This window comes from Solea senegalensis, linkage group LG17, assembly GCF_019176455.1.
Source record: "Solea senegalensis isolate Sse05_10M linkage group LG17, IFAPA_SoseM_1, whole genome shotgun sequence".
Lineage (NCBI taxonomy): Eukaryota > Metazoa > Chordata > Actinopteri > Pleuronectiformes > Soleidae > Solea > Solea senegalensis.
The window spans coordinates 6,972,123-6,999,847 of NC_058037.1; the positions used below are offsets into that span (position 1 = coordinate 6,972,123).

The window sequence follows — 27,725 nt, forward strand, 5'->3', positions numbered from 1 at the left end:
CTGGTCAAATGATTGGGGCACAGGCACTCGTATCACTTACTGTGTTAAATGGAGTGTGTCCAAAAATGTGATTCCACGAGGCAGACGCACATAATACATGTGCACATGCACACGTTTTGCGAGTGCAGACACAGATTTCGAGCAGCAGGATGACATGGCGAGATCAGACGTAGTTTGCTGCATATGAAAAGAACAAACTAGACACGTACTCCTCTCTTACCGTGGGTGTTGTGCGAGTTAGTTTGCTCAAGGCTAATGTGAAGGCCCTCTCTGTGCTGCAAACACAAGGGATTCTGTCTGCCTTTATTAACACCCTGCTATTATCTGTGGATAATACAACACGATGGAGCTGAATGAAGTTCAGTGTGGACTCAAGTGTTTCAGACCACCGCGCTCCACATCCCCCGTCTATTTCATAATAATAATAAAAACTGTGACATCACAGAGTTTTTTTCAATTCAGAAAGCAAAATCATTGTTTTGGCTATATATTTTTTTATAACCTTGCCATGCACTGACAGGCACAATTTGAGTATCTACTATTTTTATAGTGGACAAGTCAAACGATAAATTACCTAATTGGTTAATAAATCACACAAATTAAATTTAGTTACCAGCTGTTAAATGTAGCTTGAGGTTATTTTAGACACTTAACCAATGAAGTTCAAAATGGCAAGAGGCATGACTCACTCCATAGTACGTCGGCTTCACGGTGTATATAAGATGGCATAACAGACAATTATCGACAAAGTTTTTTTTTGTCGACCGTGTCAATTATTCGTTGCAACCTAGATTTTGAGTTTGCAAAAGCAAAGTGGGTTCACGGGTGCACACGTGTGTCTGTGTAGTGCCTGTGTAGTGCCTGTGTAGTGCCTGTAGACCTTTAACCTGAGATCATGTCAAATATTCATTACCTGCTTGCTGATACTCTGGTGGTGCCTGTCATGCCCTGCAGGGCAAGGTCTTGCATTGTAAATGCATGAGTGGAGGTCACAGACAACAATCCAGAATAGGGTTTTAGCCAGCAGGGACCCTGAGGGTCTGCTTTAATGATAAGTCTGTGATAGTTGGAGGCCACGTGAAAAAGTCCAGAGGAGTCTAGCAGTTTTTGGGTGGTGCATAGATTAGTTGGTGAAGGCTAATGGGGTATTGATCTGGCCAATTCTGATTTAATTTTTTATCTGCATTGTGTTATATTATTAATGATTAAACTCCTCAAGCATTAGAATGTTTAGTTTGTGTAAGTGGGAAGCACATTTTGCCACCTTTGTTTAAAGTAACAGAAACAGAAAATAATGCTCTGGTCTTAAATCACGTGATGTAATTTGACACAACACAAGCAGTTCATTAAGGGCCACACGGTTGGTGTAGCACGAAGACCCGGTGTTTGTGACCCACTCAGAACAAGCCTTTCTGCATGGAGTTTGCATGTTCTTCCCGTGTGTGTGTGTGTGTGTGTGTGACGGTTTTCTCCGGGTTCTCCAGTTTACTCCCACAGTCCAAAAACATGCAATATGGGGATTAGGTAAATTGGCAGTAGAAAATGGATGGATGGATGGAAGTAGTTCATGAAGTACTTACCTAATCATATTGTGCTTGGTGCACTGAAATTCACCTCTGGGTCATTTGCAAATGTTTGCTGTTTATTCATGTCACCAGTGAGACCTTTTGAGTGAATTGCAGATTTTTAATACCATATCTGATTTAGCTTTTGTTAGCAGCGGACACTCACTTGACATTTAATAGGACTTCATCGGCTGCAATCCATCTTGGTCTCAAATCGCCAGTGAACACCTTAGACTTTTTGTCACAGCTGCCAGAAACGAAACGGCACGATGAGTGATCACCAGGCCCGGCTTCTTTCTCTTGCTTACAGTCCCGGACTTGTGCTGCCACAGCTCTGCTCAGTGTTTGGCGTCTTCTCATTTGAAGAAGTGGAGGTCCTGGCCTGTGAGGAGACATTACAGGTTGCTCCGTTTTGACAGGTATCTATAGATGCCTTTGACTTTAAATTAAAGTGGAGTGTGAGGTGATCAATCATAAGAGTGCACTCTGGACAGAGCTGCAGTGTGATGCATTGGCTTCTCTCCTTGGACTTTCATGACAGTGCGCCGCGATCAGAGCTGAATTACCCCAGAGACACGCTCCTCCTCCCCTGCTCTCTGTCTTCTCAGCACACAGTGAAACCCTCCTATTTTAAAACAGGGTTTTTTTTATGACCTTACTACACACAGCCACTTCACAGATGTTGTGCTTCTGCAGTATGTTTCAGGTAGCAGTGCACATGTGGAAATTTAGAACTGTGGTCTCAAGTACAGCCCCCACGACGTCACGGCTCATGTTTAAATTTAAAACCCTCTCGGTGTTAGTAACACAGGCCTTCTTTACACTGTGGATTATTTCACTATGCATGTGCCTGAACATGTATCCCACATTTATACATACACTTTATCAATGCTCGATGAGTATGACCAAACATTTATATCGAGGTATTTGTCAAAATTCAACGGTTTTATGCTACACAACTGTATTTTTTGTCATGCATGAGCACCAGTGAGTGCTCCAGCGAGAGAGAAGCGCACATGAGTGTGTGTGTGTGAGTGCTCTAACACATGTTTTCTGCTAAGGTGGTGGAATAAATTGCTCTTTGCTGCAGTTACTACCGCTGTTGCTTCTCCAGCCAAGCCCTTAGCATGTGTGGTGCAGCAGTGAAAAGGGTCCTGCCCTCAAACAGTGTTTGTCATTTACCAGTCTTGCGGTACATGAAAAATTCATATCATAATAAAGATAAACTCCGGTTTCTGGTAAGAACCGCTATACCGCCCAGCGCTGAGTGTGAGCGTTGTGTTTGAAGTCTTTCATTAATCATCCTCCTCACAACGCCCATTCTCTTTCAGTGTTTGTCTTTTGGGTTTTACTTACATACCAGCAGACTGCAGTTGTGAATGCAGCACTGGCTGCTTATTTCAATATTGAGGCGTGTGACTCAGTGTAATTAAAATTGATTATTAATTGGTGATGTTGCTAAATGTGGACACGACATTGGTCCTCGCTGGTTTGATCAGGCAGGAATATGTGGGCTTCAGTTGTTCCCACTGGTGGGAAAGTAACAGTACGTGAGTGCAGTTCATTCTAATGCATTATATTCCAGGAGGAGAGATTATATCTTGTAGTTTTTAGTATACTTGATATCTGGTGTGTGCAAATTCTGCAATTTAGTTTTGTTCCTAAGACTTTTTTTTGGATGTGTTAGGTTTAGGCAACTATGAATACTGTTTGATCCAGTGGACTAAACTCTCAATATTTTTGTCAGAGACAAATTTGTAACGATTACAAGTCAAGGTTGAGCTCTTGACAGTTTATCAACATTGCATAGGAACACAGTGTTCTTTGCATTCGTTCTCTTGTCACTATTTCCCTCCTTCCTCTCGCTTGTCAGTTTTGTATAATGCCAAGTAACACTGCTCAATTTCATGCTCTAATGAGTGTCACTGCATGGCAAAACTACATGTGAAGTTAGTTATGGGAAGTGCAAAAAAAAAAACTAGTTTCTTGCCAACTGGAAGAAAAAAAAAACTATTAAAGCGACTCATTTAAAAAACAAAATGCTCTTTTAGCTGCAAACTGGGGCTGAGACTTTTGCTCAAGATTGTCATATATCTCAAAGGTGCAAATCCCGTTATCAATGTGACACCAAATGCGCCGTGTGACTGTCACTTGAAGATACTCAAACCGAAGAAAGGAAGGAAAATTACTAAAGGACCATCGCCCTGGCTTCAGCAAACATTTCAATTTGAAGAGGCTCCTCTCATGTCATTGTCACTTATGCACAGACATGAAAACTCTCATACACTCACACTTGAACAAAACGATGAAAGGACTCATAATCAGAACCAGTGAAGTGTAAAAAAAAAAAAAAGAGTCTGTGCACTGTTGCATTGCACCAGTGCCATCTTCTTCATCTCGCAAAGAAATGATGAACTATATCCTCATATTGCATGCAGACTGCCAAGTGTTTCTTTGTTTGCCTGCTTCCTCTTACTGCGTCTTGAGAAGTGCAGTTCCCCAAATCCTGCGTCAAGGTTTGTTTGCTGGAAGCATTGCAACATCCTTTGTTCCCCCTCCTTCTCCTCCTTCAGTTTGCAACAGGCGTAATAAACGGAGAGCGAGAGGGCACAGCCACAACAACACACGACGTCGCCATTCCTTTTTTTGCTAGGGCAGAGAGGCTTCTTATTTAGAATTCATTGGTGCTTTGTTAACATGTCATGAGCGTATTTCTGCCAATCGCTGGGAAACTTCCTATTTGGGGTTTCAAACGCAGCTCAAATGGATTTGTTCAGAAACAGAGTACTTCTCTAGTTGCTATAAAATTATATTGAGGGCAGCGGAAGAGATCAGACACAGGAATCCTGATTAGCTTTTCTCCTGAGTGAAAACATATTTTTAAAGTGAAAGGAGAAAAAGCAATTCAGGTTTGCCTTGAATGGCTGTAGCATTTTTGTACAATGGAAGCAGTGACACACCTTCAGTGTTTACATACTTTATTTTTCTTATTGCTTCAATCGCTTGTTGTCTCCACAAGTACTGACTGGACCAGAAAGGTAAAGGTATCCCCCTTGTACCGCACACTATTTGACCTTTTTTGCTGTTTTAGTATTGTCCTTGTGAAGAGTGTGCTCCGCACCAAGACAGAGACATACATTGCCCGAGCTGGCGTTCATGCACTCTCCAAACCATTCATTCAGCCAAAAGAAATTACATTTTCCGATTGTCTGCGGCGAGATGATGGAAGTATGTGGGGGCAAGTGGGTCTGAGGAGACAATCAGCTCAGAGAAGAGCCAGCAAACATGCCGTCCAAGTGAATTTCAATGAAATAACATTTTCAATCCCAGTCAGTGACTTTTGACCTTCTGCATGCTTTTGATTTTGGTGCTTTAGTTGCTTTTTGTGAGGATCTTGACCCTGGCTTTTTGTTTGTCATAAACATTGAGTTCCACAAATCTCTGCAGGGACAATTTGTTTATGTTATAAATAAAGAAAAAAATTTAGATTAAAACAAACATTTTTGTTTATTGGCTGTATCTGGGGTCGCTGTTCGGCAACAGGAAAAAAACCAACATGTCCTACCTTTTGGGAATCACTCAGTCTTTTTTGTAATTGTCTATCAACCATTTCTTTTTGATTTCTTAGTGCGTCGTCATGATACAACTGTTTTTTGAACCACAGTTGTTAACTGATGAACCATTTGTTGACATAAAAGTGTAATGAAACACGTTTACAAAAGAACGAGGACTTAAAATCAACTGAAAATCAGGCATGGCCGCGAGACGATAAGCATCAACGCAGGTGTATTGTCCACTGAGGACAAAAAGAGTGAAGTAAAGTCTAATTCCACGATAATCACGTGGAAATTCAAAGACCAGGTGTCGTTCTCGTTATAGATAGAGATGCTCTTAAAAGCATCAGATAAATGCACCCTAAAATACCTAATGGAGATTAGAACCTGTCATACGCGCTGCTTCTCCGCCAAGTCACAGTCTATTCTCGTCCTATAATTGCCACATTTCAAGCTTATAATTATATTTCTATAGGTGTAATTATGCAATCCCACCTTTAGCATGCATGTTCAGATGTGCTGGTACACTGCTCACACACGCAGCACACACAGTTCCAACACACGCACGGTTTGTGCAGCTGTCCATTTAAAGACTCTCGCATTGACTTGGACTCATTTGGACGGTCTAAACAAAGCATTATGCCTAACCTTAACCATAACCATAACCAGGTAATACCTCGCCTTAACCTACCCACAACTCTTTATGCCTTTGAAGGTCCTAAAGAGGAGCACACGCACAAACACACTGTGTTCCTGTTCCTTGATAAATGTTTCTGTGTTATTGTTCTGTTGAGCGGCCGTGTGTCATTTAAAGGTTGCCGGTAGAATTGCGTTCTGATTGTGTTTTAGCTCGTAATGCAACAACGCGTAACAACCTCGGCATAATTTTGTTGTAAATATTGCTCTTTATATTTATACGTTGTAAGTGTAATTTCACCTGCAGACTGCTGTGCACGTCTTCGCCTCATTGTTATGTCCCAGATGTCTTAATGCGGAGACAAGTCTTAAATTGGTTTAGGCTGAACTACTCTCCACTAGAGTAGGATTACACGTCTTAGAGACAATATAGGCTGTGTACGCTGATGTAAATAAAGCTTTGTGGCGTAAATTGTTTACCGCAACGCTGATATAGAGCCGTTTACGCTGTCCGTGGTGCTGACGCTGTAATCACAGTGTTTGTGTTAATGTGTGTGTCTCTGCTTTTATTCTCAATATGCCAGATGTTTTTTTTTTTGGTTTTTTTCTTCATCTCCTGTAGTTGTATGTGTCTGCACTTGTTTGTGTTAAGTTGAAGACGTCTCACCTCTCATCTAAGGATGAACCTGGATGACAATATCACAGACAAAGCAGTCTTCTCTATGTTAAGTAACCTAACTAATGATTCTAAAGGTTATAGTTTTTGTTTATTGGGTCATAAATGGACCCGTGTTTGGGGTATGTAGCGGTCATATATGTAGACGACTGCAACTCACGATTATTTTCATAATCGATTAACCCTTAGTGCTCACACGGCACAGCTGCACACATGGCAAATTGCAATGGGAATAATACACAACTCCTTGTATATTCTCATGTGTTGTTGAATCAAAGTTATGATTCATTTTATATCACGTTATTTATTGATTTCACGTTCAGATTTTGTGATATTGTCTCTCAAAACTATGCTCTCGCACTCAAATTTGCTCTGCTCGTGCTCAAACTTCCTGCGCTAAAGCTCGAGCTCTTCTTGCGCTCACAAAACTTCGGATGCTTTGTGCGTCAACGCTGTCAACCAATAGAAGGCCGGCTAGTCAAGTTGTCAAGTTCATTTTTACATTTGTCTCTCATTGTAGTTGTCTACGGGAAGTTAGGTGTGTCAAACCACCACCATATTGTCAGGAAATGGTAAAATGAAAATGTAAAAAAGTAATGACAAACTTTTGTAGTAAGATCTTGGCCGAAACATTTGGACTCAGCACTGGTGCAGCGTTTTTCTCCTCTAACAGCATCGGACTGAGAGCTAAATGATGAAATGCACTTTACATATATATATATAGTCCATGTCACTCCTTTCAATCATTAGATTGTTTGCTTTGCGGCAGTTATAACATGCCTGCGTCTTGATGCACATGATAGTTGAGAGGTGAAATGATGAGCGATCATCTGCTCCCTGTGAATAAACCTGCCAGGTATTGTGTGAATGTCTCTCTCTCTCTCTCTCTCTCTCTCTCCTCTCTCTCTCTCTTCCTCTCTGGTCAACTCAATTGGTTCAGTCACCACTTTGATTTGTATGTTTCACCGTTTCCTTTCACTGATTACGGCCCGAGTCACTCTTCCTTGCTCCCCAGTCTCATTGTTCCCACCTCAATTTGTCTCATCTTATCTCCCCCGTCCTTTTTCTCCCTTAACCATTTCTGTCTCTTTTATCCTCCACACTCTCTCTCTCTCTCTCTCTCGGTCTTCATCTTAACCCCTCCGTTCCCTGCGTTGCCCCGTTCTCATCAGACACACATGGAGAGTGATGCACAAACATCATCCCTCAAACCTCCACTGAGTACCTTGTTATCATCTTGTCCCCACAGTGCCTTTCTGTCTGGCTCTGTCTCAGCTTGAATTCCGTCACTAATGGGGCCGCATCATTTTCGACAGCTGCAATTCCTCAACGCTGACAAACGGCGATGTGGCGCAGCTCAGAGAACACAGCTCAGAGGAATTGAAGACTAATGCCTCTGTCTGATTTACACATTTACACAGGACTTTAAATAAAACTCAACAAACAAACACATCGGTCGTCTTTGACACAGACAAGGCCGCTATCGTATTCCAGAAATACCACGCGGCCTGTAAAGATGTGGGTTTGTAGTACTCGCTCTCTACATCGCTGTATCTCACTGTCCTCTGAAATGTCCTTTAGTAATGCCAGTCACACAGTCTCAGTTTCAGGGAACACGCTGCATAAAATTATGAGATTTGAGGAGGCAGGGAAAACAGATAACTTGTCAGCAAGCTGCTCCAGGATCCAGACGTCTTAGAAGTTTGTATTTGGCTCCTCAGATCTGCAAAGAGAAGCTTAGATACACGTCATGAAAGCTCTAACAACAGCGCGCTCTTTTTTTTCTTTTTTTTTCCGGCTGGGTGTGACGGGGCGACAACAAAGACCTCCAGAATGTCTATGCTGATTTCTTATTTCTTTTGATTGTGTCCTTAACTACATTTATGTGTTTTTTTTTTGCGAGGGCTGCTTTCATCTTTTTCAAACAGGGACACTTAACAGGCGACTCTCCCCGTGAACCAGGTCATTGTTTGAAAGCAGACAAACACCACACAACAGCCGTCCCCGCTGTGTTTTTAGAGACCTCTTTGTTGTTAGAATGACTTTTATGTCCAGGAACAAAACCAACGTCATTTTTATTCTATTCTTACCCTTGAAAGATTCATACTTTTCCCATGTATGTATGAAAACTGTGCATCATTTACAATTAATCAAAATACTATTTTGGCCATAAGGAAGTTTAAATGTTCTGCGTGAACAATCGATGGCTTTAGTTCAATACAATCAAGTGTTAGAGGATTTGCAGCATATCAATATTTTACTTTATTACAAAGGAATAATAACAGAAATTGTGTTTCCTGGCTTTTATTAGAGTCGTTACATGCCCCAGTCAAGCATGATAGAGATTAATTGAACAAATTAAGGGATTTATTAGTATCGTTTGGGCAATACGAAATGCTATTAGTTTGAATGTAAGGTGTTTTTTTTTTTGTTAATGCGTATGTGTTGTTTCCAGTGATTCAGTGAGTTTTGCGATGGACTGCACATTGCACTACACATTTATTGTTGTTGATTTTGACAGTTAATTTGGTTGCTTTCTACATTTGTATATATTTTTCACTGTATAACTGTTAGATGTTTACACATCTGTAATACTGTATTCTCATAGTTCATTTCTTCTTTGTATAGCTGTTTATTTTCTTTCACATTTATCTTATATCTTCTATTTCTTGTAAAGTGCTGCAGTTTTCCAGTTGTGGGATTTGGAAAGAGATTAGATTAAGCAGCAGTTTTAAACTGCTCAAAGATGTGATATGCTCTATGGGGTTAGGGTAGGGTTGTCGTCGACCTGGATTTGTGGCGTTATCGTTGACGTGACATGATTGACGGGCCTATATTTGCAATACAATAATAGTGTCAGTCTTGACATTTGTGTCTGTTCAAATATGATTGAGCGTTGACTGCGCAGGAGTGAGATTTATGATGCAAACTGTCAGTGTCCAAAGTCTCTTAACTTGAGATTAACTTAATAATGCATTTTCCCCCCTCCTTTTATAAAGGTTACAAGTAATCCTTGCACGGAGAAAACTTTGGAAACCTTGCTCAAGGTTGGACTGGTTTATGTGATAGCAACACTGAGAGAACCTTTCAGTTCCTGTTGGTGGGTGTTAGGCAGGTCACATTGAACTGAAGGGAGCTGTGTGTTAAAGCTTATCATGTTTGAATAGAGGCAGGTACGCTGATCTGTGTTAATAACGTGGTGGTAAGAGCTCGTCAGCCAGCCGGCTGTTATGGTCTGCCAGTGTATCACCTGTGACATCACACCTCAGACTGCATTTGGCTCCATTCAGCCTCCTCTCATTAGAGCACATCCTACAGGAGACTGTGCTGGCCATATTCACGCCGCCCTTTGAAGTGCGGTCAAAGAGCAATCCTTTACAGCTGGGATGAAACATACAGTGTGATGAATCTAGGAAAAACACACTGCAGGCTTCTATCTGTCCAGTTTATGTAAAAGCACATTTTTATTATGTATTTTAAATTGAATTTGGCCTCAGAAGCAGCAAAGACACTAGGGCTCCCCCGTATCACAACAATCAAAGGGAATATGGAACATTCCATATGATGAGGTTTCACTTGTGTCAGACTCACAGTCCTGTTTGGACTTCACTTATGGCTCTTTGGCTCATTGGTGATTTTATTTGAGTCAGAATTTGGATTTAATTTATCGCCGTTTGAAAAGGCCCTCTCTCGCAGCTTCTTGGAGCGTGAACAGAGCCGCGGCGTTAAATATTTCAACAAACAAGTACATTTTGAATATTTCATGGGCAGAACGATTGATATGAACTGAAATTACTTCATGAAACATTAAAGGGCCTGTGTCCATCGGAACTATACTGATTCGATGGCTTTCTCTGGGCTCTGCTCGTGCTGTGACCTCTTTAGCTGCAGCCAGAACACTGGAGGAAGACATGCAACGCTGTCATGACTGTTAGTGCAGTCATACATCATGGGAGGAGGGAAAATTTGCTTAATATGAATCTGTTATCTCTCTCCTCGGTATTGTCCCCTTATCTCCCCCCCCGACACTACCCTGCTATGTTCTCTCACCCAGCACTGCTCTCTCTCACTGGGGTGAATACAGAAGAATAACAATGCGTGGGATTTCAAAGAGGATAGAGGAAGAAATCAGATATCCAAGAGTGTGGGTTGTGGCCGAGTTTAAAAAGAAAAAAGCGGCTGATTTCTCTGCAGGGTTTGAGAGTAGTAAGAGAAGAGTTTTTCTGTGTGTCTTCACCACATCTACAGAGACACAACCCTGCACATGTTGGCTCACTAAATACGCTCTACTGTACTTATTCACCCTGATAAAATAGTGTACTCTCCACTAGTGTTCAAATTCCACACTTAATTAATACAAGAAGAAATAGAAATGGACTAAATTCTTAAAATATCGCCGCATATTTGGCCTTTAGTCATTTTACATCTCATTAAATTTGGGTATTTTTGTCTTTCGCAGTTAAAGAGTATAAAACAAAATATGATATTGGATATTTTTATTCTTCTGCCAGTCTTTGTAACTGTCAGAATCTAATAGATGTTTGTGGATATGTTTTGTTAGAGTGATTTGGGAATTTTGCTGAATCATTATGGGCTACGAATCAAAAAAGTGTAATGTCAGAGTCAATGAACCCCATTTATTTTTACATTTCAGCGTCTGTGACGTCGTGGGCTTGCAAAGAGACAAACAAAACCAGTCAAAATTGATGTGGAGGAGTGAACATATTTTGCCTTGCAGTGCTTTAACGTTGCTACACGTCCCATAATTTGACTTGAGTGTGTCTTTTGTTTGATCCGTCCCGACGAATAAATGCCGGCGTCGATCAAACGCTGCCGCCCGTTTGAAACTCAGTCTTTCTGTCTCATAAATGATTCCCAAATTTATTCGGCTGACTTTGTTACGTAAAAAAAGACGAGACAATAGATTCATCAGATGTCAACTTTTAATTATTGTTCTGTCGCATGACCGTGACAGGTGTCAGAATGGAAATATAATGACGTCATCCTCTATCCACTGAAGCCCCAGCACCTGTAGAGCTTGTTGATCCTGAAAATGTCGATGTTGGACAAACCCTCCCTCTGCCCGATGGTAGCAGACGGGTCGTAGGTTGGAGTTATAGTTTCTTGGCGCTGCGTCCCAAAGGCAGTTCTAACACATTAGGATGAGACAAAGAATCATTCAGAAATGTTTTTTTTTTTTAAGATTAACATTTGATTTAACGTTAAATACGTTTTCCCACCTTCCGTAGTGCATCACAGAGGAATAGTCATACGGAGTGTTGAGATTATCCGTGTCCATTTTACGGAAGTTGTAGACAAAATCTGTTGAAAACAACAACAATGAAAACAAGTATAAGTAGCTTCTGGTATAAGAATAAATGTAAACTCTTTGAAGAAATTCCTACATTTATTTATGTTTTCCCAGTTGATCCTGATGTACTGGTCGCGGTCACTGCGGGTGTGTTCGTGGTAGAAACCCAGCGCGTGCAGCATCTCGTGCTGGATGATGCCGTTGTTTATGCAGCCGTATCTCTGCAGTGACAGCACCTGCTTGTCTCCGGTGTAACCCAGCAAAGAGGAGCATCTAACGGCAGACGGAGGGCAAACAGACAGCGATCATTAATAGGCAACTTGCAACTTGACATTTGATTAATAAAGTTATGTCATTCACATCGTCGGTGACACTGCGCACACACGCTTAAATAATGAGTTTTCCGACGGTGTTTAGCAGGACGCCGAGTTGTGCCTGTCAAATATAGATTTGTAATTCAAATGAGAGAGAACTGACAATCGATGGGGACATTTTTAAGTGAGAGGAAGATCATTTATGTGTTATTTGACCCTGAATATTGGCCTGTGTGTGCATCCAGTCGTGTTACTGTGTTGTGTGCTCACCAGCCCATGTGAAATGACCAAGCATATTTAACTTTTTATGGATTGAAATAGTACATTAATGGTTTGCTCTTGTTGGTTGGCAACTATTTGTTAAAACAAACTGATAAAAGCAATGGGTCTTATCACATAAAAATGAGAGATTTGGTTGAATTCAGAGTGGAATGCTCTTAATTACCTGGACAGGAGGAAGTGAAAGAGAGCCGTTAAAGTGAAATGAAGCAATTGAATTCTCATAAAGTTAGTACTTAAATGTTTTGATTACATAAAAAAAAAATAAGACATGCATTAACCCTTAGAACACAAAGTATTTTGGCCTATTTTTCCATTACTATGTTAAAACATATACAGAGGCTGTAAGAATGTGCATCAGCACAACCCTCTCTGTGATTTTTTTTTTACATGTTTACCAACTATAATAAACACAAGCCTGAAGACATGACCTATAAACACACACCCCATATGTCCATATAAGGACTTGCATGGTTTTGACCCGTAAACTTTTCTCTTTACAGATACATTTGTCTTGTGAGTCTGTAAACTTACCCGTATCTCGGTTCAATACTTAAGTACGCTCTCTGAGTCGCACGTGGGATGAAGCGAACGCAGGTTTTTGATTGAAAGCCCCTCATGGCAGCTAAAATCAGCGTCTTCTCCGAGTAGTCTGAAGTTGTGGACAAAAGCATGTGCCATGTTAACGACGCTCAGTCCACTCACACGACTCCTTCACCTTGAACATTTGAACTCACCGTATTTTTCACTCAGAATGAAAGGGATCTCCACATATCCGTTTGCAGACTTTGGCCACAGGCAGGAGTATGGTTCATTAATGCACTTCATGGCGTTCCTGGTGTTTGGAATCATCACGTCGCCTTCCAGCAGAAAATCACTGGAGCCTTTTTAAAAATGAAAGAAAATTTGCATTTTTTCCACCCCCCCCAGAACATTAGTTAGAAAATTGTTGTTTTTCTTTTAATGATTTCCTTCACTGAATGTAGAACATCTGCACTAATGTTATGAAAGACTCATGTTCCCTCACTGTCCTTGGAACGTCTTGATTGAATTCTCACCATTGTTCATCCTCAGAATAGTTGCAGTGAAGTCTTCCTTTGCAGACTGATCCATTGATAGGTCTAATAAATAGAAGAAAAGCACATGTTGCACAGCTCGGTTTTAATCGTGCAAAACACTCAAAAATGTGTGTGCTATGGTCTGGTTTCTTACCATGAACAGCACCTTGGTCCTGTGGGGAGAAAAAATATAGGGAATTAAATTGCTTTTCCTCATTTTACAGCACACAAACTCCACATTGAATGGACAAAGACAGTCAATCATTACATAGAATGCATACAAGGTGTTCCTGTACAGTTTTTTTTTTTCTTACATTGTCATCGTGAGCTTTAGAGAAGCCCAGAAGCAGCAGCAGCAGCAGCAGGGGAACACTTGTTGAAGTGTTGAAGTCCATTGTTGTCTTGATGAAGTCCAGTCAGGGGATGTCAGTATTTATGCAGGCTGGTAAGGTGTGTCGGTGTGCAGAGATTAGTGAAATAGGGGTTCACTGACCTCCTTAGATACACAGCTGATGGGAGTGCCGGGTTCACCACAGCCCACTGTTTCCACACAGAGATAATCTCATTCTGTTGGGGGGATTACAGTGACTTGAGGCTACTGTCATCTCACGTAGCATCGGATTGCACGTGGACCAGCAGGTGGTCTGCATCTGAGTTCTACTGTAGATCCCAATTATTTTTTAATAAAAGGACCCTATGAAGCAGAATTTTCTATGTGTGCTTTTGTCCTCTCAGGGAAGTTTTATTTTGTGACACCAAGGGGCACTATAGCCAAACTACAACAAGCATAACTCTATTGTAGGGCGGGGCGATGCGGCCAAAAAGGTTCTCACAATAAACATCAGTCGATATCAGTAATTATGTTGAAGAAACCAGTTGACTGTGGTTTCAAATGTTTCACACACACACAAAAGGTAATACCACAATATATATTGTTATTGATTTATTGCCCAGTCCTGCATTGTTGCGGCGTTGAATCTAACTTGCTGGTTCATCCAAGTGTGAGCATCATTTAAATCCCAATCATTAACAATCATATTGTCGGTGCCTCTCTTAACAAAAAACCTAATTTTCCCCATTAAACACGAGCAGCTTAGATTCACGGGGAGTTGTGTGGCTTTCACTGGTTGTGACCTATTACTGTGCAGTTCAGTTTGAGAACGAGCTTTGCGTTCGCGTTTCAAATAATAATGGGTCAATTAGTGACCGGCTGTAAATTCCGGGATTCATTATTGAGGAGCTGCTGTTGCTGCAATGCTGGTCTCGGTAAACACTGAGAAACAAAAACTGCTCTGTGAAAACAGAGAAATGCTCTGTTTTGATAGATGAGCGTTATTTATTGTTTATCTCACAAATAAATCATCAGGTTCCAGTGGATTGTTTACAGGAGGAATAGGGCGGTGTTCTTCGTAGCGTGATAAAAGCTATAGGATCTGATTTTCTATGTCAATGAAGGCAACGTCAAACAGAGATCCCATTATGCGACCTTTAAATGATGCAAGCCTGCAACTTTGTGCCATTTATTATCATGCAAATGTCTCTGTCGGTGTGTTTTTGTCTCGTCTGGCTGTCCATACCTGTCCAAATGAGGTATTCTGAATGGATGCACAGGTAATCCAATTAGTGTTTTGGAGTCACAGAACTGCACGAGTAATGCTCAATGATGTATGACCCATCCATTTGGTTGAGCTTCATTTTAGTGCTTGTCTGAATTTAGGGGGAAGGATTTCTTATTCACTGCAATGTCAGTGTAGTGCTGCCCCAAACCCCCAAAAAAAAGAAATGTTTCTATTTGATTTCTCTTCAAACATCTGAACTTTCGGATGAGAGGCTTCAGAGAACTGTCAGAAGTCAGAATGTAGTGTTCGACTTTCCTAATATCTCATACAGTATAATAGCTTTATATTTCATTCTTTTCCCTGTGTCCTCCTTTTTGATTTGCTTTGTTATTCATTTTTATTAGATTTCAGCATCAAATGGGAACGGCGTGCAGAGCAGTAAGATTGTGCTGCATACATCATTTGCATAAAGCACTGTTCATGTATCTAACTGCAACAAGCACTGTTGCCTCACAGGGTTGCTGGTTCTCAGTCTCTGGGTACTCTGGATTCTTCCCCCATGTCCAAAAACATTACAGAGGTTAATTGAATGAATAAATGAAAACCTAAGTAAGAGCGGCCACATTCTTTTTTTAAATACAGCAGTAGTCACACATTTGCAAGAACTTTCACGTCTCGATTTTCTTTAAATAAAAACTCCTCCATTAGACTGACTGAGAAAAAGTCTCAGGTGACTTCAGGAGTAAATGTCCAGCTGTAGTATCAGGCTGCCTTGTACCAGTTTGTATGTTTCAGGTCAGGTTCATACAATTATAATATCATTTAATATGTATTCAGGGTCACGGTCATTTCTTAAGCAAAATAACACCAGTTCTTTCTTTTCACCCTCTTATGCCAGTAATTGCATTCCATTCGTCTGTTTTGTATCATTTACTGACCGTGTTAAAAAAATCCTCACTCGCTGCCCAATACAAGATTGTGATTATATTCTCATTTCAGTGTGTCTTGAACAGTGTGGGTAGATCGTGTCGGTAGGAGGAAGTGAAGCAGATGGGAAGTTTTGGCAGATTTTTCACGAGCGCCAAACAGCAGTGATGGCGTAGCCTATTAGCCCTCCGCTGTGTTAGAGTACATCTCTGTCTTTTTCTCTGACACTGTGTGGGCAGCCAAGGACAACAGTCAATGAGCAATATCAATTTACATAATGGACTATTAAACAATGTGCTTAACATTTAGAATCGCTACACTGGTGTTCAGTGGGAGTGTTTGCCAGGAAGTTCGCAGCCATGATCCAACCACGCTGTAAATGAAACACATTAGCCTGCTCTGCTGCTTCTTGTCATGACCCTTCTCTTGCTGCAGTCTGTGGTCTGACCTGACACACATGGCCGACTTGGTCTCCCTTTACTTGGCGTCGTGCACACTTCCTATGACTGCATATAATAACAATCAACTAGTATGCACACACAGTAGTTCCCTGAGATCCAGCTCATTATTTGCACATTTTCAAATCAGCCAGATAATACGCCACTGGTGGACTAACACGTGTTTAAAAATGTAGCTCTCCACCTCTTCGCCGTCCTTTGCATTTTCCTCTCTCTGCTTGTTCTTTGTCCCAGAGTCGATTTGAGAAGGTGCACGTCTTGTTCACGCTAACTCACAGTCAGACAAACAGGGACAATATATTAAATATGAACACCACTTTAATTGGATTGAATTATCAGACTTGTCAGAGCCAAGTGAATAGTAAATTAAATTGTTATGTATTGTGTTGCGGCGCGTTATTGTCGCAATGCAAATTATTATGTCATGATTCAGCTGCACAGTCCGTTCAAGGAATAATTGTGTTTGATGAATGAGGTGTCAAGTGTTTTATGAGGTGGTCTTTATGCCGGGAGAAATGGCGAGTAAATGGAGAAGATGCATGTAACAGTATTTTTAAAAAAAAAAACAGGGGGTCTGGTCAGCCAGACATGCAGGAGATTACTTCAGTTTGACCTATGTGGAGCGACATTGTTTGGGGTCCTTTAGGCATATCCTGTGTCCTAAAGCATATGGTGCTTAAGGATACATCAAAACAGATTTGGGGGGAGAGGGTGATTCATCCTCTATTTATATTTATATGTATCCTCAGAACCAGTCATGATGATAGACAAGCTCATATCCTTTCCTCCAACTCTAAAATAAACATTAATAAGAATAAACATGTATCATTCTTAGATATTGCAGCCTATTGGTTTGATTTGTTTCCCTATGCCAAAAGCTAATGTAGTGTTTATTTTTATTTTTTTCCTCCATTTCTAGCTAAATGCAAAGCATATTTGGTAACAGTTAGATAAATTGATATACTTTTAAATTCTATTTGGTTTCATAGATTTTTTTTTCCATTACAGACTAATAAAACATGTAAAAATCAACAGCATAAAATCAACACAAAATCGAGAAATCCTTAATGTCATTGTTTTTGCACTGAGGAGAATTCCTACATTCTAATACATGTGATCACCACAACTGACGACCATGTTATCGAAACCTTGTGATTATTGATGATCAATTATGCATCAATAATTGTAAATAACATGATGAGAGAATATGCAGATCATCTGTTTTCAGGTGCATAATATTAGAAAAAAAATATATGTTCACTAGCTATTAAGAAAGTTTGAGACTGTTCAGGACAAGAGCTGCTTTTATTTAAAACAAAATGATGGTTTTAGTGACATTAAATCCCCTCCAGAGTCTTCCCACACAGTATGATAGACACCATGTTATGGGTGGTGGTAGATTAGTGTGCCTTACAGACATTTCCCAGCTTATACTTTCTCATTTAGGCCATATTAGGCCTATTCTTTTTTTTGTAAGAATATAAAAAATATGAAATCACACAAATATAAGCTGAATTCCTTTATGCAATAAAGTAAGTTTAGTGCAGCAAAAGGAAGGTGATGACACTCCTCCACCTCCACTTCCAACATCTGTGGCTAATGTTACTCCTTCAGTTTCAGGTGACCACTGTTGGCAAACACCTTATTGTGTCACATGGCTCACAGGGTAAATAAGGATATTTATTTAACAGTACTGAGGTTTACTGACTCTTTTGTCACGTGAGTAAAGTACTGTAGGAGAGCAAACAGACACATTATGTCAGGCAACTGAAGATCACAGACAGATGTGTAGTTTTACAATGTCACTGTCACTGACTTCTTATCTCTGAACTGACATGTGATCAAATATGTGGCGCCTTATGTAAAACTGTTGTTACTCTGCATGGAATTTTGCGTGGGTTTTCTCCGGTTTCCTCCCACAGTCCAAAAACATGCAGATTTGTATGAGATTTAAATTGACCATAGGTGTGAGTGTGTGAATCGATGGTTGTTTGTCTCGATTTGTCCCTGTGATGGACTGGCGACCTGTCCCTTCCTTTCGCCCTATGTCATCTGGTATTGGCACCAGCGACCCATGAGACCCTCATGTGGAGGATAAAGTGGTAGAAGATGACTAAGTGAGTGTCTGCATAGGAAAAAAATCCTCACACATAATATTTGCCTCTTGCATCTGTCTTCTTTTGCGCCTCCTCCTTTCTGCCCCCATCAGCGCCTTTGAGCCAACTGAGTTACATTTTTCACCCAAACTGAGAAAAACCCCTAATGAGGCTTTAGGCACAGCTATTTTTCATCTTCATAATTTTGCTGATCTGTATTTAATATTACATGGAATAAGCACCCTTCAGTTAACAAGACTCCATTGGGGTGAACCCCCCAAAGTCATTAAATCTCAAAAACCCTTATAGCCCAAATTTAATTAGTACAAGACAATTTTGTGTTCTTGATATTACAGTAACATGACTAGTCCATTTTTTTGGAGTTTTGGTGTAGTGTAGCTGAGTTGAACTGAAGAGGCTTTCCCTAGGTTGGTGCTACTGATATTGGAAAACCTGTAACCCTCATTTCCAAGAGCAGAGCACAGTGAGAGATCTCTAAAACCCATTTCCTGCCTGGCTTAGAATAATGAGGTGTTAAAGCTTGCTGGCAGGGCTTAGCTGCTCACCTCCCCAATGGAAAAGTTATGGATGGTGTACAGGCACACACTCACATATACAGTACACACTGAAAGACATGGACATATGCCCCCTGGAGGTGTTATGGATAGCTGCATATTGCCGAGCCATCCAGCAGGCAGCACCGTCAGACAGCCTGTGCTGTGGGCATTGATAGGACAATCAGTTCTCTCTGGAGTTGCTGCAACCAATCATGAGACAGTTTCTTGGCAGCCAGCACGCAATCTTCTGAGGTTTGCCAGATACTCTTATCCCCTGTGAGCTGGCTGCTGGCTCACTACTAGCCAACCATTAAGAAAGCTGCTGCCTTTCGTCAGCCAATCGTGTGAGTGTTGGCCAGCGTTAGGCCTATCAACAGAGAACTGCTGCACGGCCACAGCCAACCTGGGCTTTATCCTCCCCTACAGATGTCCGGTTAGTTGTTGTTTATGGAAATTAAACTTCCGCAACAGGCCTGCTCTGCCAATGTGGTTCCGTGAATGGAGAAACTGGTAGAATGGGATAGGGAAAAACCCACAAAAGCCTTCCTCGCTGCAACACGCTCACACTCTGGCTGTAAAACGGCGACACTCTGTCGTCTGACCGCGTATCAATATTGACCAACAAAGTCTCGCTCTGCACCTCCGTCTCAGTGACCTTTCTCGATATTACCATGAGCCTGCAGGCCTCGTTTAGCTGTCGAGGTCTTTCTTTAATAAAATTGTAAATTTATCAGCATGTACTCATAAAGGCCAGTAAGTTTATTCCTCATAAAACTGTTCTGGCTTACACTAGCCAAGGGCATGTTCAATGAACTCTGGTTATGTCCCTGTTAACGGGCCTATAACCTATATGTCTGCGCCTTAAGTTGACAGGTGTTAGATCAGTTGATGATGCAGAGGGTTTGGTAATCAAAGTCTCTGTTTCCGCTAAAACGTGCCCTTTGTTTTGTGTGTGTGAGACTGTGCACATTTTATATGGCAGCACATAGTATGAGGCATTAATACCATGTATAGCTTATTTCCAATATAATTACCAGGTTGGTAATAACAATTACAATATTGGGAGATAATATTACAGTAATACCATGTTTTTTCCAAACATTATATCCAGGTAAGAGCTTGATAATAAGTATTAATGTAATACCTTCACATGAAAATGTAAAATCCATCCCTTATATGACATTTTACTCTAGTATCGGCAAGTTATTACGTGGTGATCATGATAGAAATAAGACATTAACACGCTAACATAACTATCCAGACAGATGCTTTATTTGCCGAGTAGCTGCACACCTTAATGCCGCAGTATTTAATTATATTTGATCTTTGCTGTGTACTTTTTGGATTAGCCTGAGGACATTTCAGATTTCAAATGTACAATTACTCTGATGGAAGCCCAGTGGTTAAAGCTATTATAGAAAATGTTTAACCATAGACATTTTGCCATGTCATAACAGCAAAAAAAAAACAAAAAAACACACACAATGTGTGTAATTGATATAGATAACAGCTGTAATTTAGGGGGAGCTACTTCCACGGCCCTATTGTTTTGCTTGGTCTCACACTGACTTGGCTCACAGGGACACATTTACGATGTTTGTTCAACTGGTGCTTTTACTATTGCTTTAAAGATATCTGCATTGAGAAGGTTCTGTTTTTATTATTCAAAAGTATGGTTAATTTAATTAACAAAGGAAGTAAAGGATTTATGTGCGTTTAATTTTGCTTAAAGTAAAACACGTTTGATTTGGTTGTTGTGATTCTCATGTGTTGTGTGTGTGGGGCTAAGCTGTGTCTCTTCTCCCTTTGGCATCGGTGAGGTGACAAAGGCTGCAGGCTGCAGGCTTCAGCACACTTGGACAGCCACGACTCTGTCACAGCACTGCCTTCAGCCAAACAACTCACAGCACATCAGTGTTAACCTCCAACACTTGATTTGGAGTAAAAAAAAAACAAATACCTGCTAATCGGATTTAGTCTCTGCGCCGAATAAACCCGGCTCATCTGTGTCCCTTTTTCTCAAGATGGCTTGCATGACATCAAGCATACGTGGACATAATGGATGCAGCTGTATGCAGTGGAGCTCCCTAAACCCTGCTGTGCAGTGCTGAAGTGTTGGAGCAAAGATGAATCTGTCCTCTAAGTCTCCCGCCTTCAACCTCCACCTTTGACAGTCATCTCGCTTTTCTCTGCTTCCATCTCAGCAGGGCTTTGGCAGGGTCACACTGGTCCAATTTTATACGAACACACACACACACGGCCAGACATGCCTGTGTGTGTGTGTATGTGAGTTGCCTCTTTATGACTTTATTTTGCATAAACACTAACCTTGTCAGGACCAGTAGACTTTATCTGGTCCTAATGAGGAAGAACCTCTTTTCTGAGGAACTGTATCGTTTCAGGCTAAGATGGTTAGGTTAAGGTTATTGTCAGTAGTAACTGGTTATGGTTAAGGTCAGGGATAAGCCTTTGTTACGGTTGCCCAAATGGATGGAGGTGAATGCTGTGTCCTTAAAAGAATAGCTGCACAGCCCTGTGTGTGTGTGTGTGTGTGTGTGTGTGTTGCTCAACTATAAATAGCCCCCCTGAGAGCTGCCACAGATGTGGATCGTTATGTTATGCTTTAGTGGCCCATGTCCACTGAATAATTGGACAAAGGAAAGGTCCCCTCTACCGTAGGTTTGGTGGAAATCATGTGTGCTGGAGGAATGGAGGTGTTTCAGTATGTGAGTAGATACGACTGTAATTCCACCTTAAATACGAGGCTGTTCTTGAAAAGGAAAGGTGTTTCTCTATCTTTATCTGAAACTACTCCGCTGTACATCAGCTCATGACTAACCTAACCGATGTTGTTACCTTGGTTGTGTCCCTTTAAGAAAGAGGGTAGTCTTTCTCTAAGAATGTGAGAGTGCATATGTCGACGATTGTTTTGGCTTCCACTATTTTTGCAGCCCTTTATTAAATCAAGCTCAGTTGCTATGGTTACTGCTGATACTTATTAGGCATATCCTTCATTGCAATGGCCTTTAGTGTCCTCTTGTTGTGCAATGTGTTACCGAAGTTGCATGTTGAATAAAGCAGTACTCACTGATTCAGAAAAATCTAATTAAAACATGGAAATTACAATTCTGTTTGCTCTGTTTTTTCCACCTGACATTTCCCTCTTGATTTTAATAATGACTGTGGACTCTTACAGCCAACGTGGACAGGCATGTTGTGTTCCGTGTGACGCAGCATCCTCTGCTTCTCATGTGTTGTTCACCTCTGCAGTGCACACTGGGTGATAGACGATCTGTGCTGAAGCTGGATCCATACAGAATCTCGTTTACAATAACAGTGTAGGCCCTGGAGTACATGCAAGTGCATTACAGTGTGTAATCAATACGCTCTGACAATGCCTGATATAATAATATGCATGTGCTGCTGGCAAACCATTTCAAGGCTTTACACACATGGATGACCTCATGGATGGGTTGCTTCTCAATTATACTGCAGGATGGACCGGGTATAGTTTATGCGTCCATTTTCTAAAAGTGTGAAGCGTCAGGAATGAACAGGAAAATAACAGATTTCAATATGTGTTGCCTCTGGTAATGGAGCGTGTTTACGTATTTTGAATGTTAAAATCCATTTAATTTGCCCTGGAATGGCGGTGCACTGCACCATGTGAGCCAATACTGTTTTTAACCATAATATCAGTCATATGGATGTGCATTGTGCCACATGATTATCTTGAAATATGTTAAATCAAACGGATGTTTGTTTTTGAGGAAAAAATGCCACACGTGATGGACGTGCGGAGAGTTTTCTGTATTTCTCCCTAGTTAATTTCGGTTTACTCTCACATTCACCTGGTTTTCAGTGGAACCGGGCAGCTGTTCACACCTGATAAGCTGTGGTAAGCGCTGACAGATTAAGCAACTAGCAGGCGAATAAAGTAGAGCATTTGGGCAGGTGTAGTGCCAGCTATACCCCTCAGGAGTTTGCTGATCAAAACATGGGGTTGATGAAAAATAAGGTTGCTTTGTGTCTGCCGGATGTGTCAGTGGGGAACCGTTTGCTGTCCGAACGTAGCCAAAACAAACACACAAAAAACTGTTACTGCTGCTAATGCGTTATATTGAGAGCATAAATAGTAACATGTGACCAGTCTGGTGAGACCGTTGGTAATGTTGTGGTTTTAATTTTGTCCTTTATTAAAAAGGCAAAACAAATAAGCCATATAAGAATTGAAAAATGTTAAGCTGATTATGAAGCTGTTTCTATGGTGGTTCAGTTTGTGTGAACAGTGCAGAGTGGGGACGGATGTGTGGTTTGAGAGGGTGAAACATTACATTTTCCCTAAGATGAACAACAAAGGGTTGTGTTTGAAATGCGCATGAATGTGTCTCCTACAATGCTTTACAAGGTCCAACAATCTTTTTCAAAAACCTATTATTCTGAAAGCATATGGCAAACATCAAATATGACAGCGCCGACTTGTCGGACTAGCGTACTAATGCTGAACTTGTTTCCTTGTTATCACTAAGCTGTTTAAGGCTGGCATTGTGCCGTTATATCAAACCGCCGAAATTGGCTTTTTCAGCCTCGGTCCTTTTATAACCTCTAGGAAATGTATTTCCAGAGGTTTGGCCATGGGAATCAATAATGAGTGAGCATTCTGAAAACAATAGTTTTTCTTCTATGCATATCACATACTGTATGTTTTTCTCTATCGTCTTGGCCCATCCTAAGCAGGTGATTGTGGAGCCAGAAAACTAGCAGGACATGGTTAGTAGTCCTCAGGGGTTGGTCTGAGAACATCAAGTCCACAGCGACAACAAGCCACAGCTGGTCTTTTTTTGGGGGGGGTGGGGGTTATTTTTTTTTACACATTCATTTGTTTGTCAAATTTAGAGCCTCTCCTCATTGCCAAGAACCCTCTCTGCCACTCAGGCACTCCAGAACTGTGGTGACAAGACTGCTTTTAGCCAAATCCAATTTAATATCCATTGGCGGTCAGAGATAAAGCCGTCTCTGTGTTCCTGACTGAGTCGAAGGAAGGCTAGACTCTGCACTGCGAGCTGCTCCTTCAACACAAGGATGCACTATGCACTCAAGGCGTGTACATAAAATACAGCTCCTGCTCCACCTCTTATTTAAAAAAAAGAAAAGAAAGAAGAAACCTTAAGCAATCAGGAAGCTGTGTGTGAGTGTAGTGTATTTGCCTGCAGATGGTTGAATGGGTGGAGAAGTACAGGGGAGTAGCAGTATTTACATTCATGCAAATGTGATGTCTTCAACCACAGGTTCATGACAACATTTGTTCATGTTCATGTGCAACGAACGCTGTGGAGCAAATAAGTGATGTTAGAATAACTGTGCGTTCGTTTGACTATAAAGTCTAAAGATCCACTCAATATGAAGCATTGATTTTTTTCTCAGCGTTGGTGACGGATGTGCGTCTTAAGCCAAAGCCACTTCTGCAACTAGCACGTGCGACGAGAGGAAGCATCCAATTAACATCCAAATGTGCCACCAGTTGAAGAGTTTTATTTCGCTCATTGCTCCCAAATGAACCTTTGCACGACTGCTCAACCTACATGACCACTCATTTAACATTTCATTTTCTTTTGGACTTAACGTCCTAATGATAGACGGAATAGCCCGGGATTATTGATTATTTGACTTTAAACATGCAACTACTTAAAGTGGTCGAAATTACCTCAATTCCATTAATATGATTTATTATATGTGTTGACGCTATGAATGGGTAATTCAGTTCATTTAATTCTCTTTTTTTCCTTAGCAGATTCCACATAGAAGTGTGGCTACAGAGCAATGCTGAGACCAGTGTATTCAAATGTTGTGGATACACACACTCAATCACAGATGGCTCAGTTCACATCCTCTTGCTGTTTTTAGGCTCATGTGGTAATTGGCTGTTGCTGGTACTTAGTGAATGCATTGCACCACCGACAGCAGCAGTAATAAAAATATTTTAGAAATCAGCGTCTTAAATGAGAAAGAAACCACTTCAAAGACACTGAGCGTTTTGTTGCCATAAATCTAAATTGTCATTTGCAGGAACACACCACAGGGCACCTTTAAGCGTTAAATGCGCAACTTTGACATGGTTGCAGAGGATTTTTGTGCGCTCTGCTTCCTCTGCTTTTTGCTTAAATGTAAATACTTCTTCCATCTCTGAAGACTAGACATCCAGTATAAAGTATGTCAAGTAGAATAGTTGAATCAGAAAATTCACAGAGCACAAATGAGGCCTCTGTAAAATGTTTTTCCTCATTTAATTCAATTTTATACATCATTATTTCCATTTCCCACAGTACTTCTTTTTTTCGTCATCTAAAAGTGGATGTGACCTTTTTTTCTCCCACATTTTTGTAACATTTCCTGAGTATGAGAGTCCTAGTCTGTCTAATGAAGATGTGATGGGATGTATTAGTGATTTTAAAGGGGAATAACCTACTGTGCATGTCCTGCTGTGATGTATTCAAAGCTTTGTCTTCTGTCCGCATCCCCTCTGCCCTGACATGTTTTATCTCAGACCTGTCAACCGCGTTGAAATCTCACTTTTTGTATCCCCATGTCCCACAACATTAATGCCTCATTATCCATTCTGAAATATCTTTTTTTCTGTGAGTTGCTGCCGTCTGGAGAGCATCAAGCGGCGTCCCGAAAACTAAACAAATAGGAAATGATGTCGTAATGATGGAGGTTTTTAGTTCACGCTTTGGGCCAAGTGATCCGGAAGATCTAAAGATATGTGTGACTGTGAGAACATTATTGTGCTCATTATGTATGCTAAAGAGAGGGTTGTTTGCTTTTGTCACTGCAAGCTAAGTGTTTTCTGTGTAAAGAGTATGCGTATGTTTGTGTGTGTGCAGCAGTGGCTGCTATAGCAATAGACGATCATTAATTACGAGTGTTTCTCCACATCCCTGCAGGACTAATGGTATGCTGCAGAGATACCGGCTCATTGGAGTAAATAGCATTAGTACGTTGTGTGGCGACTGCCCAGGGGTCTTGTTTTTAAACCTTTTTTGTTTTAAGTGGCAGCCTTGTGTGAAGCTGCCTTATATTCTCAAACCCCTTATCCCCCGCCTCTTATGGAATTTCCCAAATGGAGATGAAACAGTGATCTTATAAGCGGCTGGTTAGCATAGTGAGCATCAGTCTGTTTAGCATTTGGACAGGCAGGACAAGTGAGACATTCATTTAAGACTCAATGAGACAAATGCCACAGTCGGTAACACAGAGGGACACGTGGTCATAGCACGTGGCTAAGGACACACTGTGTCTGAGACTCTCGTTGCAGTGTCACGGAGGATGTTGCTACGCTCATTAGCATCACAGCCTGGATAGAGGTAGAACTGAGCCTGCTGAGAGAAGCCCACACAGGAAGCCACTGCTCCCACATGAAAGCCTCACTGCAGTCCTTGTGATTTCTGCCTGATTTTTCTCTCTCTCACTCTCTCTCTCCTCTCACCAATTTGTACTCCTCCTCCTAATCAAATCCCGTATCCGCTCTCTAAATCATCTCATCCCAAACCTCTTCACAAATCATGCAATTTGGAGAGGGAAGAAATGCTTAACAGATGCTAGTATTGTCAGGGGCCGGTTGCATGCAACTACGCTTTCACAGCTCGGTGGAAGTGAGGGTTTTTGGGCAGATCACTCATTCCTCCTCTCTGTTTAACCCCCGCTACATGTGTCTTTCGCTTGATGCTGTGCCAATGTCCTTTCTGTCTCTCACTGTACGCTCTTAAGTGGTGGAGAAGGAGCACCACCAGCTGTGTCTCCTAAACTTTTACTGCAGTGTGCTTGTGCTGCAAAAAAGTGAATATAATTAGCCCATATCACAGTTTCTGGCATTTTTATATTCCTAATTGCATTTCATTAGAAGATTATGCTAAAGACGAATGTGCTAAATGATGGTTGCAAAATGAAATATCTGCCTCTTAAATATGGACACCCACTCTCCATATGCTCTAATGACAACGGAGTACATTTTATGCTAATATTGAATTTCTGTGAAATTGTATCAACATCACCTCAAGGCATTTACTTATGAAATATTAATATTTCTTTGAGTCAGAGTTTCTTTCAAAGTATACTTGCTTAATGTATTTTTTTTAATTCCACTTATTTGTTTTCGATTCTGTGATCAATCTATTCTGGCATGTAATTAAACAAAGTTCTGAACTCATTCTGGTATTTTCCACCACCCGTGAATATAGACAGAGATACTGAGATAAATGTCAAATCTACTGACTTATCATCAGTTGGTCATCTGTTTGACACTGCATTTAAATGAGCGTTTCATACACTGGCTAATTAGGTTAAAATGCAAAATTGGGTGTCAAATCCTAAGTGGAGTGATATTAATTAGTTTCTACTTCTGCCAAATACTTCATCTATTGCCCCCTGTTTCCTTATGAAAAATAAAACAGTCTGTCACATTGCACATTATGAAAGGCCTGCGTGGACTGTGGTGGGTCCCCAAATTATTACTGGAGTTCAATATTGACTCAAAATAACAGGGATTAATCAAAAAAAGGAAGCATGCGATCTCCCTTGAGAAGAATGTCCGTGATGTAACATCAGCCAGCATCAATGTACATGACATTTATGATGGTTTCACTGTGATATCTTTCAAAATTCTGGAATGTACTTAAATTGCATAGCAACACATCAGTACTAATTAATAAATGACCTAGTTGAACAAACACACTTGG

At 40.9% G+C, this 27,725-nt stretch overlaps 2 protein-coding genes across 3 annotated transcripts in view; one reads left to right on the plus strand and one right to left on the minus strand.

Moving 5' to 3' along the window:
* LOC122783622 (MAM domain-containing glycosylphosphatidylinositol anchor protein 2-like) overlaps nt 1-27,725 on the plus strand; it is a 152,948-nt gene that overhangs the window by 21,169 nt on the left and 104,054 nt on the right. The gene's annotated exons all lie outside the window — the stretch shown is intronic.
* Nucleotides 11,357-13,788, minus strand: LOC122783655 (low choriolytic enzyme-like). Its single transcript, XM_044048437.1, has 8 exons — nt 13,708-13,788; nt 13,548-13,566; nt 13,394-13,456; nt 13,073-13,219; nt 12,870-12,987; nt 11,837-12,015; nt 11,672-11,753; nt 11,357-11,580 (listed from the first exon to the last, which is right to left on the minus strand). Exons 1-8 carry the CDS (start codon nt 13,786-13,788, stop codon nt 11,439-11,441), a joined length of 831 nt encoding a protein of 276 aa, XP_043904372.1. The 3' UTR covers nt 11,357-11,438.